The sequence below is a fragment of the Hypanus sabinus genome, chromosome 10, assembly GCF_030144855.1.
Source record: "Hypanus sabinus isolate sHypSab1 chromosome 10, sHypSab1.hap1, whole genome shotgun sequence".
NCBI lineage: Eukaryota > Metazoa > Chordata > Chondrichthyes > Myliobatiformes > Dasyatidae > Hypanus > Hypanus sabinus.
In genome coordinates, this window is record NC_082715.1 from 64,133,240 (window position 1) to 64,152,356 (window position 19,117).

The following is a 19,117-nucleotide window of genomic DNA, read 5'->3' on the forward strand; positions in this document are numbered from 1 at the left end:
CAAATAAGTAAACCAGTAGGCAATAAAAATGTGAGAACATGAGATGAAGAGTCCTGGAAAGTGAGTCCATTGATTGTGAGAACTGTCCTGTGATGGGGCAAGTGAAGTTGAGTGAAGTTGTCCCTTCTGGTTCATGAGCCTGATGGATGAGGGGTAATAACTGTTTCTGAACCTGGTGGTGAGAGTCCTGAGGCTCCTGTACCATCTTACTGGTGGCAGCAGTGAGAAGAGAAGGAAGTAAAGGAATGGCAAATCAGGGGGGCAAAATTAGTAGAAGAATTATAGGGGAGATGAAGAAAAATCTTCTGTGTAGGTGTGCAGGTCAATGCATGGAAAAGGATAGAGTTGCAAGTTATGCAGTTTATAAAGCCGACATCACACTGATACTATTCTGGATTACCCATGACCAGCTAGACTATAGTCCCAATAGTTGAAGGTGAGTTGAGGTTGGTGGTTATTCTTTTAACTGGCACAGACACAATAGATCAAGTGGCTTCCTGTAATTTTCTGTGATTCGTATTGTGAACTTCAGTGTGGGCTGACATGAATCCCTTTGGAAGGAGTGTTCACTTGATGAATCTACATGTGCTTTTCTGAAAAGTGCTTTTATTTCTGACTTTTAGAGACATTTAATTGAAGCAGCATTCAACTGCTCTCTGGTCAGACTTAAAGAATCCTCTGATGTCATTTCAAATAATAACTGAAGAGAAGAGTTCTGTCTGGAATCCTACCTGTTAATTCTTGAAGATATTTATTGATATTCAGCGGGTAATTTTCATCTTTCGGGCCTCATTTTACAGGAAAGAAGTATTCTGCAGAAACTCATGAAAAATGCAGATATTGAAACATGTTTATCAGTTAATGAAAATGATCTTTGGTAAGGCATCGCAATAGCATAGCAGTTAGTGTGATGTTGTTACAGCTCAGGGTGTCAGGGTTCAGTGTTAAATTCTGATGTCATCTGTAAGGAATTTGTACATCCTCCTGTGAACATGTGTTTCCTATGGTTGCTCCATTTTCCACCCACAGCCCAACAACATACCGGTTAGTAGGCTAACTGGTCATTGTAATTGTTGTTGTGATTAGGTTTGAGTTAAATAGATGAATTGCTGGATGGTGAGATTTGTTGGGATGGAAGGACCTGTTGTCCGGTGAACCTCTAAGTCAAATAAAAATAAAATTAAAATATTCTGGTGTAAATCACACTTCCTAGACCCGTACACCTTAGTCTACAGTTCAACAGACATGCATTGCGGTAGAGCCCCACAAGGTGCGGTACTCCAGAATGCAATTCCTGGATCATTTATAGGATAAGAAGGCCACATTTGTTTTGCTTTTGAAATATCATTTCTCACATGCAAAGAATTGTGTTTTCATTAACTGACTTCGCATCCTTTAAAGGGCCACTCGCACACTTAACCCTTCCATGGTTAGCTAGAGTTAATTTTGGAGACTCCCTGGAATTATTGAATGGTACATTAAGATTTCTGAGTGAGTTTATTTAAGATGCATTGCTGTTCCTCCACTTGGTAGCAGTGATATAGTGCACCCATGATGCTTCAGCTTCTGTTTCAAAACCCAGACCTCTACATGAATTATAAAGCTGTCACCCTTTGAATACATAACTCATATGTTACCATGAGATATACATTTTTCATGATCTGTGTCATGTTTCTGGGAATTTTTCACAATTCCATGCAGCTGCCATATTTTAGTCACTATGGTGCCTTGCCAGCTAGATTTTGGGGATGAGAGGTTTCACCTCTTCCCCTGGTGAAAGACTGCTTTCCAATTTTTGTCTTATTGCCATGTGGTTTTTACTTGTGGACACTTTCTGGAATTGTCGTGCTCAGGCAAAGAGATAATAACAGATGGAAGGAAAGCTTTACCAGAATACCAGATGGTACTCAAGGATTTGCTATATTGCCAAATGAGATCTCTAAGACAGTCTCCTGTTTTGAAACACTTTGCAAGTATGTAAAGTTCCATATAACAAAATTCAGAACATTTGTCCCAATCAATCAGTGCTGGTATTATTGTTCCAGCTGAGGGCTTCCCCTCCTCATTGGAAGCAGTGGGAATGATTTGCAAAGAGCAAATGCAGTTATTCCCAGAATACTCTGAACAGTCTTCCCAAAACTACATTCACTGATATCAAGAAGGATGGTAGCTGCATCATTATCTACAGGTTCCACACCAAATCAATTGCAAATGCATTGACTGTCCTTAATCAAGAGTCATTGAGTGAAATAGTATATAAACAGGTGATTCGGCCCAGTTGATCCATGCTGGCCAAGATGTCGATCTAATATATTCCCATTTGCCTACATTTGGCCTTTGACCTTTTAAACGTTTCCTATCAATGACACCATCCAACTGACTTTTGTACGTTATTATTGTACCTGGTTCAACCCTTTTCTCTAGCAGCTTTTTCTGCAGTATACACACAAACACAGAAATATAGAAAATAGGTGCAGGAGTAGACCATTTGGCCCTTTGAGCCTGCACCACCATTCAGTATGATCATGGCTGATCATCCAAATCAGAACCCTGTACCTGCTTTCTCTCCATATCCCCTGATCCCTTTAGCCACAAGGGCCATATCTAATTTCCTCTTAAATATAGCTAATGAACCGGCCTCAACTGTTTCCTGTGGCAGAGAATTCCACAGATTCACCATTCTCTGTGTGAAGAAGTTTTTCCTCATCTTGGTCCTAAAAGGCTTCCCCTTTATTCTTAAACTGTGATCCCTCATTCTGGACTTACCCAACATCGGAAACAATCTTCCTGCATCTAGCCTGTCCAATGCCTTTAGAATTTTATACGTTTCAATAAGATCCCCCCTCAATCTTCTAAATTCCAGTGAGTATAAGCCTAGTCGATCCAGTCTTTCTTCATATGAAAGCCCTGCCATCCCAGGAATCAATCTGGTGAACCTTCTTTGTACTCCCTCTATGGCAAGAATGTCTTTCCTTAGATTAGGGGACCAAAACTGCACATAATATTCTAGGTGCGGTCTCACCAAGGCCTTGTACAACTGCAGTAGAACCTCCCTGCTCCTGTACTCAAATACTTTTGCTATGAATGACAACATACCATTTGCCTTTTTCACTGCCTGCTGTACCTGCATCCCCACTTTCAATGACTGGTGTACAATGACACCCAGGTCTTGTTGCACCTCCCCTTTTCCTAATCGGCCACCATTCAGATAACAATCTGTATTCCTGTTCTTGCAACCAAAGTGAATAACCTCACATTTATCCACATTAAATTTCACCTGCCATGAATTTGCCCACTCACCTAACCTATCCAAGTCACCCTGCATCCTCTTAGCATCATCCTCACAGCTAACACCGCCGCCCAGCTTCATGTCATCCACAAACTTGGAGATGCTGCATTTAATTTCCTCATCTAAGTCATTAATATATATTGTACACAACTGGGGTCCCAGCACTGAGCCTTGCGGTACCCCACTAGTCACTGCCTGCCAATCTAAAAAGGTCCCATTTACTCCCACTCTTTGCTCCCTGTCTGCCAACCAATACTCTATCCACATCAATACCATACCCCCAATACCGTGTGCTTTAAGTTTGCACACTAATCTCCTGTGTGGGACCTTGTCAAAAGCCTTTTGAAAATCTAAATATACCACATCCACTGGCTCTCCCCTATTCACCCTACTAGTTACATCTTCAAAAAATTCTATAAGATTCATCAGAAATAATTTTCCTTAAACAAATCCATGCTGACTTTGTCTGGTGATTTCACCTCTTTCCAAATGTGCTGTTATCACGTCTTTGATAACCAACTCTAGCATTTTCCCCACCACCGATGTCAGACTAATCAGTCTATAATTCCCTGGTTTTTCTCTCCCTCCTTTTTTAAAAAGTGGGGTTACATTAACCACCCTCCAATCCTCAGGAACTAATCCAGAAACTAAGGAGTTTTGAGAATTATCTCTAATGCATACACTATTTCTTGGGCTACTTCCTTAAGCACTCTGGGATGCAGACCATCTGGCCCTGGGGATTTATCTGCCTTTAATCCCTTCAATTTACCTAACACCACTTTCCTACTAACATGTATTTCCCTCAGTTCCTCCATCTCACTAGACCCTTGGTCCCTTACTATTTCCAGAAGATTATTTATGTCCTCCTTAGTGAAGACAGAACCAAAGTAATTATTCAATTGGTCTGCCATGTCTTTGTTCCCTATGATCAATTCACCTGTTTCTGACTGTAAGGGACCACATTTGTCTTGACCAATCTTTTTCTTTTCACATATCTATAAAAGCTTTTACAGTCAGTTTTTATGTTCCCTGCCAACTTTCTCTCATAATCTTTTTTCCCTTTCCTAATTAAGCCCTTTGTCCTCCTCTGCTGGTCTCTGAATTTCTCCCAGTCCTCGGGTGTGCCGCTTTTTCTGTCTAATTTATATGTTTCTTCTTTGGACTTGATACTATCCCTAATTTCCCTTGTCAGCCACGGGTGCACTACCTTCCCTGGTTTATTCTTTTGCCAAACTGGGATGAACAATTGTTGTAGTTCATCCATGCCATCTTTAAATGCTTGCCATTGCATATCCACCGTCAACCCTTTAAGTATCATTTGCCAGTCTATCTTAGCTAATTCACGTCTCATACCTTCAAAGTTACCCTTCTTTAAGTTCAGAACCTTTGTTTCTGAATTAACTATGTCACTCTCCATCTTAATGAAGAATTCCACCATATTATGGTCACTCTTACCCAAGGGACCTCACACCACAAGATTGCTAGCTAACCCTTGTATACTTATAAGTATATAAGTATACTTATATACTTAATACATTCTGTATGAACAAAGTTGCCCCTCAAGTTCTTATTAAATGTTTCCCTTTTCACACTGATCATCAGTGGCTGAAATCCCGTCAGTGTTCTGAGAGTGCCTCTACATATAGGATTACCACGATTCAAGAAGCATTTCACCACCACCTTCTCAAAATCATCTGGGAATAGGCAGTGAATGTTTGGCTTGCCAGAATTGTCTCTACCTTGAAAAATGAATGGAAATAATACAACACCTGCAGACTTCCACTCACACAGTCCATCATCTCCCCTATTGCAGTAATGTGCTCTCTGGCAGCCACAGAGTGGATCCAGTTGACATTGCTCTCCTCATCAGCAGTACTCTTCCTGAATACTGACAGTCTGCTCCTGAGAGGCACCTTCTGTTCCTGATAAACAGCAGGCTGGTCACAAATTGCAGGAAGCAGAGTTTTGAATTCACTGATGCACGGGCTTTGGAGGACATCTCCCTGAACTTCAGTGGAAGCAGAAGCCTCTCTCATCAGCTGATATTCTGCAAGGCCATCAAGGTCTGACATTGAGGTCTGTGTCACGGAGAGGATGTGCTCCTTTCTGCTGAAGTTACAGAGAAGGTTAGTACCAAACACCCCAGGCTTCTGGGATGTTCCTAGAACATTGAACACAATACAGGACCTTCAGCTCACAATGTTGTGCTGTCCCTTTAACCTAATCCAAGATCAGTCTAACATTTCCCACCTACATACCCTTCCATTTTTCTTTCATCCATGTACCTAAATAAAAGTCAGTTAAATATCCCCAATGCTCTCTACCAACACCCCTGGCAGCATGTTCCACATACACTTCACTCTCTATGTAAAAAGCTTTCCTCTCACATGTCCCCTATTCTTTTCTACAACCACCTTAAAATTTTCCCTCTTGTATTTCCTAGGAAAAAGATGTTGGCTGTCAACTCTATAAATACCTCTTAACATCTTATACACCTCTAACAAGTCATTTCTCATCCTCCTTTGCTCCAAACAGAAAGCACAAGCTCACTAAACCTTTCCTCATAACACATGCTCTCCACTCCAGGCAATATCTCAGTAAATCTCCTCAGTGTCCCTTCTGAAGCTTCAACATCCTTCCTATTATGAGGGGAACAGACCAGAACACAACATTCCAAATGTGGTCTAACCAGAGTTTTATATCGCTGCAACATTATCTCATGACTCTTGAACTCAATCCTCAACTAAAGAAGGCCAAGAAACTATACACCCTTTTAACCATCCTCTCGACTTGCGCTGTATCTTTGAGGGGTCTATGGATTTGGACTCCAAGAATTCTCTGTTCTTCTACACTGTTTAGAGCCTTGCCAACCCTGTACTCTGCCCTTAATTTTGACCAACCATAGTGTATCACTTCACACTTTTCTGTATTGAACTCCATCTGCTACTTCTCAGTCCAGATCTGCATCCTGTCAATGTCCTGCAGTAATCTATGTATCAATGTTAACCATGTACACTTTGGTACTTACCTTCTCTGGATAAGTAAGAACCTTGCAGGGGAGTATTTAATTGGAGCATGGCAAATTACAAGAGCTTTAGGCAAGAACAGAGAGAGTTAATTGGGAATATGTCCACATCTGTAGTTAGATTTGGTTAGGAGGCAGAGATGTGTCTCTTGAAGAACTTTAATGTGGATAAGTCTCTGACAGAATATACCTCAGATTATTGAGAAAAACAAAAGATGGGATTTCTGGGGTCTTGGCCAATAGCTTTGTCCTCACTAGCCATAGTCAAGGTCAAAGAGCCATAGAAACAAGCTCTTCAGCCCATCTAGTATGTGCTGAGCCATTTCACCTCCCTACTCCCATCGACGTACGTTGGGACCATAGTCCTCCATACACCTACCATCCATGTACCTATTCAAACTCCTCTTAAATGTTGAAATCGAGCTTGTATACACCACTTGCTAGAAGCTCTCACCAGCCTGTCATGACTCTCTGAGTGAAGAATTTTCCCCTCTTGTTACACTTAAACTTTTGACCTTTCACCCTGAACTCATGAGTTCTACTGTAGCCTCATCCAACCTCAATGAAAAAAGCCTGCTTTTCTACTGAGGTTAGGTCCCAGAGGACTAATCAGTAACGAATGTTGGTCCTTCATTTAAGAAGGGAAATGGAGATAATCCTAGACTGGTGAATCTCACATAATAAGAACATAAGAATATAAGAAATAGGAGCAGGAGTAGGCCATCTGGCCCACCAAACTTGCTCTAGCATTCAGTAAGATCATGGCTGATCCAGCCATGGACTCATCTCCACCCACCTGCCTTTCCTCCATAACCCTTAATTCCCCTACTATCCAACCTTGTCTTAAATATATTTACTGATATAGCCTCTGCTGCTTTGTTGAGCAGAGAATTCCACAGATTCACCACGTTCTGGGAAAAGCAGTCCCTCCTCATCTCCGTCCTAAACTAACTCCCCCAAATCTTGAGTCTGTGTCCCTTAGTTCTAGTCTTGTCTATCATTGGGAACAACTTTTCTGTCTCTATCTTATCTATTCCTTTTGTAATTTTATATGTTTCTATAAGATCTCCTCTCATTCTTCATCAGTGGTGGGGGGGTTACTAGAGATGATTCTTAAGAATAGGATTTATGAGCAATCCGGGACAGTCAGTATGGCTTTGTGTGGGTCATATTGTATTTTACTAAATTGATTGAGTTTTTCAAGGAATTGACAAAGGTGATTGAAGAATAATGTCTGCATGTATTTCAGTTAGGTGTTTGACAACGTCCCTCATGGGAGGTTAAATTAGAAGATTCCTGTCTAATGCCAGCACACTCTTTCCTAAAGGTAGGGGGTAGTGATTAATGTGATTTATTCTGGCTGGAAGTCTGTGTCGAGTCATGTTCTGGAAGGGATCTGTACTGGGACCTCTCCTATTTATGATATATATAAGTTACCTAGATGAAAACATAGATGGGTACATTAGTAAGTTCACAGATACTACAAGGATACGTGGTTTTGTGGATAGTGTAGAAAGATGCAGTGGGATAAAGATCAATCATTGATATGGGTGCAGAAATGATAAATGGAGTTTAATGCAGCCAAGTGTGAAGTGTTGCACTTTGGGAGATTAAATGCAAAGAGACAGTGCATTGTTAATGGCAGGAACCTTAATGATGTCGATGCACAAAGGGACCTTGAGGTCCAAGTCCATAGTTACCTGAAAGTGTCAATACAGATTAAAAGGTTGGTAAAGAAGGGCATATTTGCCTTTATTAGTTGAGGAAATGAGTTTAAGTATCAGAAAGTTATTTTGCAGCTTTATAAAGCTCTAGTTGGGCAATATCTAGAGTACTGCATTCAGTTCTGATCACCCCATTTGTAGGAAGGATGTGGGGGCTTTACAGAGAGTACAGGAGTGGTTTGCCGGAGTGCTGCCTAGATTAGGGAGTACTGTACGTACTATAAGGAGAGGATGGACAAACTTGGGTCGTTTTCTCAACAGCAGAGGAAGCCCAGAAGAGATATAATAGTGTTTTATAAGATTAGGAGAGGCCTAAGTAGAGAAGATGGCTAGTATCTTTCCCAGGATTGAAACTGCTAACATTAGAGGGCATGCAAACTAGATGAGTGGATTCAAATTAAAGGAGATGTATTTGGCAAGCGTTTACACAGAAGGGACTAGAATGGGCTGCAAAGCATGGTGATAGAGCCAAATACCATAGAAGTGTTCAAGAGGCTCTTAGATAGGCACATGCATGTGCAGGAAATGGAAGGATAAGGACATTGTGTAGGTAGAAAGGTTTAGCTTGGCATTTGATTACTAATTTAAATAGTTTGCCACAACATTGTGTGCAATTCAACCTGTTGTTGCGTTGTACTGTTCTGCATTTTGTGTTCTTGCATGTTGCTGCACAGGCCAGACAATCCCCATTGCAGATCCATACAGATGCCGAGCTGCCTTTTAAGCAATGTTCTTAAAGTTCAATTCCTGTGTGCTGAAATTAATATGTAACCTCTCCCTTGCGGGATCATTTTCTTAACCAATTGGGATAACAGCAGCCAGTTAGAGTCAGGTGCCTCCCCAATAAAATATACACTTCAGATCTAGCTTTCACAAGCTCACAGTTCTCTATTGGCGGTGGTGATTGATGACATTTGGCGCATTGAAAGGAAACTTGCTTCTTCCTCTGTGTTATTGTGGAGAAAGTGGGCACTGGAGATTCAGGAAGACACAATGATGCATTTGGAGCCATTGCATCCTTACAACTCCAGTCTCTAATTCAACTCTGACCTCAAATGTTCTATATCTGGAGTTTGCCCATCTTTGCATTAAAACCTGAGTTTTCTCCAATGGTTTTGTCCCACATCCTGAAGATACACTGGATGCTAGATTAATTGTCCACTGTACATAGTCCCTAGTGTAAGTGCAAAACAAAACAAATTGCTGGAGGAATTATAGGCTTTCAGTGAGGAAAACATCATCTATGGAGGCAGAGAGATGGTGAACATTATGGGTGAATCAGAACTGAGAGTGTAAAGGGAAGACTGCCAGTAGGTAGCACATATAAATGAGGGGGCAGAGTGAGGCAGGTGAGGGGGGCATGATGGGCAGATGGAGCTAGGTGAGGGAGGAGAGGAGTTTGAGGCAGGATTTAGTGGATGATTGTTGGAAACAGAAAAGAAAAAAAGGGGGAGGGTTGGGGACAAAGGCTAGAATATGATTACTGAAACCAGATAAGGGAAGGGTGATGGGCACATGGAGCCAGATGAAGAGGAGGTAGGAATCATCAGCCTTTAGAAGAAATCAGGTGAATAGGTGTGTCGGCTGATGGGGTGATGGGAATGGTAAAGGCAAACAACAGGAGAGACACCCTGGGTGGACTGGTAGAAGTGGCAAAGGAACACTAGGGGAGTGGGATACTTGAACCCGGAAAATTCAATGTTTATACCACTGGGCTCTAGTCTACCCAAGTGAAGTATGAGTGACTGTTCTTCTATTTTGACTTTGGCATCTCTGTGGTAGTGGAGAAGCATGAGGACCGACAGGTCGGTGTGGGGAAGGGGAGAGAAGTTAAAATGACATGCAAATAAAATGACAAGCTCAAGATGGCTGCTGCGGTCGGAGTACAGATGCTCCATAATCTGTTCACCTAGTCTACGCTTGGTGTAGAGAAGACCACATCCAATCCAGCAGATGAGGTTGGATGAGGAGAACATCACTTCACCTAGAAGGGCTGCTTAGGTCCCTGGACATTGATCAGGATAGTGGTGTAATGAGGGGTGTAGCATCTCCTACTATTGTAAGGGGAAGTGTCAGGGGTCTCAGGGAGAGTGGATGGAAAGAAACGAATGGAGGAGGGAATAATGTGGAGAATGGTCTCCTATAGAAAGCAGGAAGGAGGGGGGAGGGGATGACATAGCTGATGTTGGGAGCTCGTGGAAGTAGCAAAGAGTAATTTGTTTGAACCATAAGCTAATTGGGGTGGAAGGTGAGGACACCACAACACTACCTTTGTTTTGCATGGGTTGGGGGTGTGGTGGTGGGTTGTGAGAGAAAATGATCAGGAAATGGGAGGACGGGTGAGTAAAGGTTTCATCATCCACGATAGAGGGAAGCCATGTTTCCTAAAAAAAAGGACATTTCAAAAGCCTTGAAATAGAAAGCAACATCTTGAGAACAGAAATTCATTCCAACACTTTTTCAAATTCCAGCAACATTGTAGAATTGGGAGATGGTAGAAATGGGAGATGATAGGAGATATTTAGTTCTTATTTCTGCCATAATTTTCTGTAATCTTTCTGCAAATGACAGACATTGTGGTGCCAGACACCCTCAATGGTCCTACAGAGCAGCTGGCTGAACAACTTTCAGCTTGCAACAAACTGCAGGCTACTTGATGTAATCAATGGGAATGAAAAGATTTCAGGGAAAATTAGTGGAAGAATGAGATTGCTCTGTGAGCCAGTAGGGACCTAAATGGCTTCCTATTTTGAGTGTAAGTATGAAAATCCTGAAATGATAAAGGCAAAAAGAAGAGCTTTGCATGGTGGTAAGTAAATATTTCAATCATGCCACAAATAGACATTCACCACAATGTGTATGGAAAACAGTTAAACATTCTCCCGATCTTACATTGCTTGTTCAAACTGACTTCTTCAAAAGCAGATTTCTGATCTGGGAATTCTCCTAGCAATCTGAGTTGTAAAGGGCATTGTTCCTCTTTAAGTGAATGCATGCCCATAGCTCAGAAGTGGAGTGCACACTCTTTACCCATACATCGTCTCCTCTGGGACCACCAGAGCTTAAGTTAGAGCATTATTCCCACTTAGAGCTGTTCCCTGGGTTAGCAAAGAAGATCTCTTGAAAGGCTGGTACTTTAATGTCACTGAACATGGGTCAAGAGCACAGTAATGAGCTACAAATCATTAAGAGCTACTCATTGAACTGCTCATGAACAAAAGAAAGAGAGGATTGCAGGCTAAAAAAAGTGCAAAAATATTGTCACAATCCCATTGCACGAGTGCAGTTTAAACATGAAGCACAGACTTAGCGCTTCTACGTAGGAGGAATTGAATTTCAAGGACAAGAAATTTGTGGCATCCTAGGACAAAGAAAGTTGTACATATCAAAATAAGTTAAGAAAGAATTTAGAAGAACAGGGAAAGTGAACACTGACATGTGGAGATAGTGGTTGACAGTTATTTCATCAATTACTGCCAAAGATGGCCTTACTATTCAAGCAAACCATGAACAAAAATAGGTTGATGGAACAGTCTTCTACACCTTGATTTTGCTGCAGCACAATTGAATCTGTAAATTCTGCATAGGAGGTCTGAAGTGGCAGATAAATTTAAAAAGTTGGTTTAGATATTTTTTGGACAAAAAGTGCTGGGCAGGGCCTTTCAGTTATAGATCAAAACCCAAATATAAACAAAGCAGAAAAGTAAAGCGTAGGCAAGCTAAACAAAGGGAGGAGATGTATCAGTCCTGATGAAGGGTCTCAGCCTGAAATGCCAACTGTTTACTCTTTTCCATAGATGCCGCCTGGCCTGCTAAGTTGCCCAGCATTTTCTGTGTGTTACATAGCCAAGGAGAGTTCTGATTGATAGAACAGGAATTAAAAGGTTAACAGTGAGGTGAAAAGAAATGAACTGTCAACACAGCATGTTACAAGCTGCAAGGTTGAACATTTATCCTTGGTAACATGTGAAAAAGGCAAGACCAGCTTTCCATTTTCCTTTGCTCCCAGAATTAATTTCTGTTAGAACAATGCAGAAATGTTATGTTATTACACATTAGGAGTAATGTGAGCAAAAGATATTTCCACCTCAGCATCCCTAATGGGGAAATGGTGGCAATAAAATGTTGGGAGGAAACAAAATCAGTTTCTATGAGTTAACATGCCGGGTAAGGTTGGGTATGAAACTCGCAGAAAGGGTTCCAACAAACTGCGTGGGATTCTTCTTTAATTCATCATATAAACAGCCCAAAATAAAAGGATACCCTGGTGGAGAACAAACCCAAAAGATAAACTGAGGGGAATATGGAGGCAACGTGTTTATAACACACAATTGTTTATGCTAATAATTGAGAAAATTTGATTGGCAGGACCAAGGCTAAGATGAAAGACTAGTGAAAAGGAATCACCTTTTTTGGCTGAAAACATAACCTGGGAAAATAAAAGGGATATTAATGTTATTAAACACTGTAATAAGAAACATTTCAAATTAATTCCAAAAGAGTCCAGGAAGAATGCAATTCACTGAAAATGGGAGCAAATTAAACACCATTGGAATACCATGGATGGATAAATACCTGAGGAGAAAACTAAGGACAAGGTAAGAAGTGTGCTGTAAACAGGTAGATAGCATGGACAATGAAATTACAGGAGACAATAAGGAAAGTGAAGAGGAGCTTTTGAGTTAAATTATCAAGGAAAAGTATGCCAGAAATTTAAAACATTTTCCGGACTCATAAATAATATGGAATTCAAAGATAACATCACTGGCAATGATTAAGAAATTATAGATATATTAAACAGTTATATTTCTTTATGTTTTCCAGAGTAGTTGGCTGTAACTTTAGGGGATTAAATTATAAATGGTAAACTGTATTTATATTAAATAAACTAAATAGCCTCAGAAGATAAGTCCTCTGATACATGTGGCGTTCTTGGATTTAAAAACAGTGTCCAGTCAGAGGCACTCTGACACATTTGATGCTTATGATCATTTGTCAGAGAAAGGTGTACTACCAGAGAACTAGCTCAGAGTAGCAGCAATGTAATCAATAATCCCTCACACCCTGAACATTCTCTCTTCTCCCCTCTCACATCAGACAAGAGAGAAAAGTCTGAAAGCACATACCTACAGCTGCAAAGACAGCTTCTTTCATGCTGTTGTAAGACTACCAAATACTTCGATCAACTGATGTGATGAAATGATCTGTACAAATGCCATGCAAAACCATGTTTCTCACTGTACCTCGGTTTAAGAATAGGTTAAAATTTATCCCGAAGGAAATTATTGTTGCAAGGTTGCTCAGTCAGAAATAATATGACAATAATGAACCAATTTGCCAATTTACTTCTTAAAAATATTTTCTCTTTTGGTAGGAATCTTTTCTCTTTCCTGCTACTGACATTAAGCTAATTGATCTTAAGTTCCCTGTACATATACTACCTCACTTTAACAAAGTAAAAGTAATATGCTAGCTGTATGCAAATTCCCTGGCAATATGCCTTTCTCTAGAAATCAAAAGAAAAGAGTATTCAGGATACATTTCAAACGGGAATGATTTACTTGAGTAACCTCATGGTATTCTTCAAAGCAGTAATGTAGAATGTTGTATATCTAGATTTCCAAAAAAAAATCTTTATACAGTTACCTCACAATAGATTAATCAATATGTTCTAGATGCAGAATATTGAAATTGAGTATTTTAATGAATACCCTGTGAGATTCAAAAGGGAAAGGGAAAGGTCATGGTAAGTGTTAACCTCAAGGGCGGCTAAAAGCAGAAAGAATGGCCTCAGTGCTGGGAGTGGTGTTCACAATTTATATGTTGCAATCAAGTATCAAGTGTAATGAACTAGCAAATACTGTATAAATATTTTATTCAATAAAAAAGATAAGGAAACAAGATGAGATGCTACAAACCAGTTAGTTTAATGTCTATCATAGTGAAAATGGTAGAAGCTGTTAATAAAGACTTCGTAGTAGTTCATTCTGAAATAATTCCCCAAGCTACATTGGTTCTCACTAATGTAGGGGTGTCCGCAGCATGAGCACTGAATACAGGAGATGAGTCTGACAAACTCAGGTGCAGTCCTTAGTGTGACCCTGTGTACATTGGGGAAACTACTTTATCAAACGATAAGGCAATGCTTAGGATGGAGGAGAAACACCTCTTATTTAGTTTGGGTAGCCTTCAACCCGGCATTAATTTCTCTAACTTCCAGACACTTTGCCCCTGATGGCATGAATATTGATTTATCTGACTTCCAGAAATTTCACCCCCACCACTTTTGTCTTTTTCTATTTTCTGATTCCCCTCTCATCCCTTCTCTTTTCAGCTGTCCATTACTCCCCATCTTCAGTGCTCCTCTTTCTTCCCTTTCTTTCATGGACCACTGCCCTTTCCTATCAAATTCTTTTTTTTCAGCTCTCCACCTATCACCTCCCAGCTTCTTACTTTATCCCCCTCTCCTCCTACCCACCCACCTTCCCCCTCACCTCCTACCCACCCACCTTCCCCCTCACCTAGTTTCACCAATAACCGGCCAGCTTGTACTTCGTTCCCTCCCCTCACCTTCATATTTTGTTTCAGCTTCCTTCCTTTCCAGTCCCGATGAAGGATCTCGGACCGAATTGTTGATTGTTTATTCCTCTTTATAGATGTTACCTGACTTGCTGAATTCCTCCAACATTTTGTGTGTAATGCTCAAGAATCCAGGATCTGCAGAATCTCTTCTATTTTTGATTGAAATATAGAATGACTTGAGAGGATAAATGTGAAATATATGCCTCCCCCTGTGGGAGAAGCTAGACCTACATATCACCATTTAAAAATAAGCTGCACAGCCAGAACCAAAATTCTGCAAAACTTTTTGCTCCTTGTTTGTCTGATTAAAAAACAAATTTAGAATGGTAAAAAATTTTTGGACCAGTTATAGAGTGAGTGCTTCTATTAGTGGGACCAATCAAAATTATGGTTAAATATGCAAAAGAATAACTAAAGTCAATGGGACTAGGCAGGAAAATGGTTTGGGACAGAAGGGCCAAAAGGCCTGTTTCTGTGCTGTAATGTTCGATGGTTCTAAGAGATTAAATAGAGAATTCAGAAAACCTTAACCCTGTGAGTGATGGGAATGTGAAACTTGCTGCCACAGGTTGCACTTGAGAAGAATAATTTGGAAGGTAAGATGCACATATAAGAGAGAAATCAACAGATAGATCAAGAGGAACATCAGTAGCAAATTAGAATAGTTGGACAAAATGGGCTGTCCCTGTGCTGTATGTTGGATACATTGTCAAGCATAGAGTTGGACAATAAATGCAGACTTTTATCGTGAAATAAATGTGAAGAAACAAGAGGGTATTTCTTTTTTTTCAGCTAACTTTAATCATGCTGTAGTGTCAGCAAAGCTTTCCCTGGTAGGGAAAGTTAAGCTTATCTCATATTGACATTTTATCACTGCTATCCTGACACGTAGAAAAGAACATTTAAGTAAAAATAAAGCAACAATTTATATGACAAGTTAATTCAAATATTCATCAGATCTATCTTGCATTTTCTGTGGTGCTGCCCAGTGTAAAGGAATATCAGTAGATATTTAAAGGGGAGGTGTGCTGCTCTTGAGAGTTGATGGGCATTTATGGCACTTTATGTCTCTAGTCTACAACATGCAAACTTTGAATTCTATTCTTTAAGGAGAAATAAAACAAGCCTCTTTGGAATGTAAGTGTTGTGTGATCAGTAACTTGCAGTTAACATGTAAACTTAACAGATACAAAATATTCTTGGACACATTTTTACAAATTGTTAAATGAAGGAATCATGAGAAATCAACCTGTAAATTGTACTGAGATTTTTTGGTAGACTACTGGTATGTTGTGCCTAATGTTAATCCTTAGTTAAATCTGGGAGCCCTAAATCTTGATTCTCAATAACCCGAACTTCCATTATTTGTGCCTGGGGAAATGTGCTGTGTTCCTCTGTTGGAGAATGGAGTTACATTGCAAGTTGTGTAAGCAGTTTTTTTTTTTCCTACTTATTCTCAGAATGTGGACATCATTGGCAATTATTGTGCATCCCTAATTTCATAGGAAAGTACAATTTCCTTTTTTGTCCAAGACAACAGTGCTTACGGGCACAGCAGCCTCTCTCGCTCCAACCAACAATGAAGTTTCTTGTCTTGTTCATCTTGTTTATGACCAAAAAGCTCTGCTGAACATTAAGAACACTAAAATACGCAAGTCTAGCTCGCTAGCAAGTGGAATAACTGAAGTGCTACACAGTTACAGACTAACACGGGGAACGGGCTCTCTTGTTCCACACCCCAGTCTGCCACAGCTACTCGAGAAGTGGCACTGGAGACACAGAAGCACCGTAAGTGCATCAGTATTGAAGTGACACTTACATCAGATCCCTGCTCCCATCCATTCTATCCACTAATGGCTGATCGCTAGAAAATAAATTGAATTGTCTGTGTCTGAACTAGCGGGAGATGACAAACTGTTGCACACTCTTCCTGACAGAAAAATGGCTTCAAGACACAATTCCAGACTCAGTCATCCAACTAGTAGACCTAATCTCCTTTAGAATGGACACAAATGCTGCGATCTTTGGCAAGTCCCGTGGAGGAGTTCTGACTGTCTACATCAATAAGAACTGGTGTGTGAACACTTTGATAGTAATGGCTCACTGCTCATTGCAGATAGGGATTTTAATGGTGAAGTGCAGGCCCTTCTACTTAAAGACAGAGAGTCGTAGAGAAACACAGTGCATAAACAGGCCCTTCGGCCCATCTAGTCCCTATCAAAACAACTTAAACTGCCTACTTCCATTGACCTGCACTGAGACCCATAGCCCTCCATTATCCTATTATCCATGTACCTATCCAAACCTCTTCGAAATGTTGAAATCAAGCTTGGATACACCACTTGTTCTGGCAGCTCATTCCACACTCTCGCAACCCTCTGAGTGAAGAAGTTTCTCCTCATGTTCCCCTTAAACTCCTCACCTTCCACCATTAACGCATGATCTCTGGTCGTAGTCCCACCAAACTGAGTGGGAAAAGCCTGCTTGCATTTACCCTGTCTGTACCCCTCATAATTTTGTATACCCCTATTAAATTTCTTCTACATCTGTATTCTAAAGAGTACAGTCCTAACCTATTCAATCTTTCCTTATAACTCAGGTCCTCCAGACTCGGCAACATCCTTGTAATTTTTTCTGCTCTCTTTCAATCTTGTTTACATCTTTCCTGTAGGACGTTCATTGCCATTGTGATTATTGCTGTTTCTCTTCCTCCCCCCCCCCCCCCATGCTAGTGCTAGGGAAGCAGTGAAGGAACTTGACAACACATTTGCAACTTTGAAGTCACTCATACTGACGGTGTCTTCATTGTTGCTGGTGGCTTCAATCATGCCAACTTCAAAACCGTCCTGCCAAAGTTCTACCCAGTATGTCAACTTTGCAACCAGAGGAGGGAATATATTAGACCTGGTTTACACCAATATTTGTGGAGCCTACAAGGGTCCCCCATCCCCTGTCCTCACCTCATGTACTCGGAGTACACATCCATTTTGCAATCCCTCCACACGGACCACTGGTTAAGTGAGCCAAACCAGTCAAAAGGAAGATCAGAAGGTGGCACCTCACATTGCAGGACAGTTTCGAAATCAAGGAGTAGAGCAAATTCAGCAAGGCAGCTGCCTGCCGTGGATGAATATGTGAGATCAGTGACATTGCAAAGTGCATCAACACCACACTGCCAGGGCAAACCAGAAACCATGACTGACTGCAAAGATTTGTGCACTGCTCAGGGTTGAGGATGCTGCCTTCTGATTGTGCGTCAGGGGGACTCTAAGATCAGCAACAGCCACACTCTCACGTGACTTCAGGAAAACAATGCATGAGTAAGCACAGAAAATCCACAGTCACCTTTATGATAACAGGGACTTGTGTCGCATGTGGTAAGATATACAAACCATAACCAATTATAAATCCACCCTGCACATCAACAACAGCATTCCCTCTTTTCCTGAAAGGCTGAATGCACAATTTGACCAATTGGATGATGTAACATCGAGGAAAGCCCCCTCTCTTCTAAGTACAGGCTGTCTCTCTGGCAACAGCTGAGGTGAGGATAGCCAGGGTAAACCCACACAAAGCTGCAGGGCCAAACAGCATACCTGGCCAGCTGAGGGACAATGTGGCCCAGCCAAATGAGGTCTTAAATGACATCTTTAATATCTCTCTGAAATAGTCCATTGTCCCTGCAGGCTTCAAGGCAACAACCATCGTTCTGATGCCCAAATGAGCAATGGTAACTGCCCTAAATGATTACTGCCCAGTGGACTGATTTCATCAATCATGAAGTGATTGGTTCATATAATGGTTAATAATGGTTCATATAAAACCCTACCTTACAGCTACATTAGTTTAGAAGGCACTGCACCATTTACACTTCCTAAGGAGACTGAGGCATGGAAGTCTCCCTGTCAACATTCTAACAACTTTCTACGTGAGCACTATCAAGAGTATCCTGTCTGGCTGCATCATTCTGTGGTACAGGAGTATCTGGACTTGGGTAACAGCTTCCTCCCTCAAGCTGTGACAGTAATGAATACCCTGCCACCACTGTGGGCTTGTCACTAGGACAGCAAGCTGTTTACTGTACTGTTTATTGTTTACCTGTGTTACACCTTACTACATGCATTTTGAATTATAATGTATTTAGAGTGTAATATTTTGGTTTATGTGCTGTGAGTGATATATGTTTTGTGGGTGCACTGTGGTTCAGAGGAACATTGTTTCGTTTGGTTGTATATATGTACAGTCAGATGACAATAAACTTGAAGTTGAAGAGGCACCCACTACTGTCAGATACAGGCCACGCTGAACAAGGAAGGTAATTTTTTTTTCCCTTGCAGAATATTTGTCAACCTTAAAGGTTGGCAAAAATACTTCATACAGCATCTAGTAGTTTTATGATTACCGAAGCAGAGGCCATTATGTTTTAAACTACTTTAAATGCCCCAACTGTTAGTCTGCCATTACTGATTTCCTTTATAAATGTAAGTTATATCACAA

At 40.8% G+C, this 19,117-nt stretch overlaps 1 protein-coding gene across 1 annotated transcript in view; it reads left to right on the forward strand.

Moving 5' to 3' along the window:
• Positions 1 to 19,117, forward strand: part of LOC132400716 (myelin transcription factor 1-like protein) — a 450,971-nt gene that overhangs the window by 306,807 nt on the left and 125,047 nt on the right. The window contains exon 12 of the mRNA XM_059981999.1: positions 1,901 to 1,903. Within this exon, the coding sequence (XP_059837982.1) occupies positions 1,901 to 1,903 (3 nt within the window). The remainder of the gene's footprint in view (positions 1 to 1,900; positions 1,904 to 19,117) is intronic.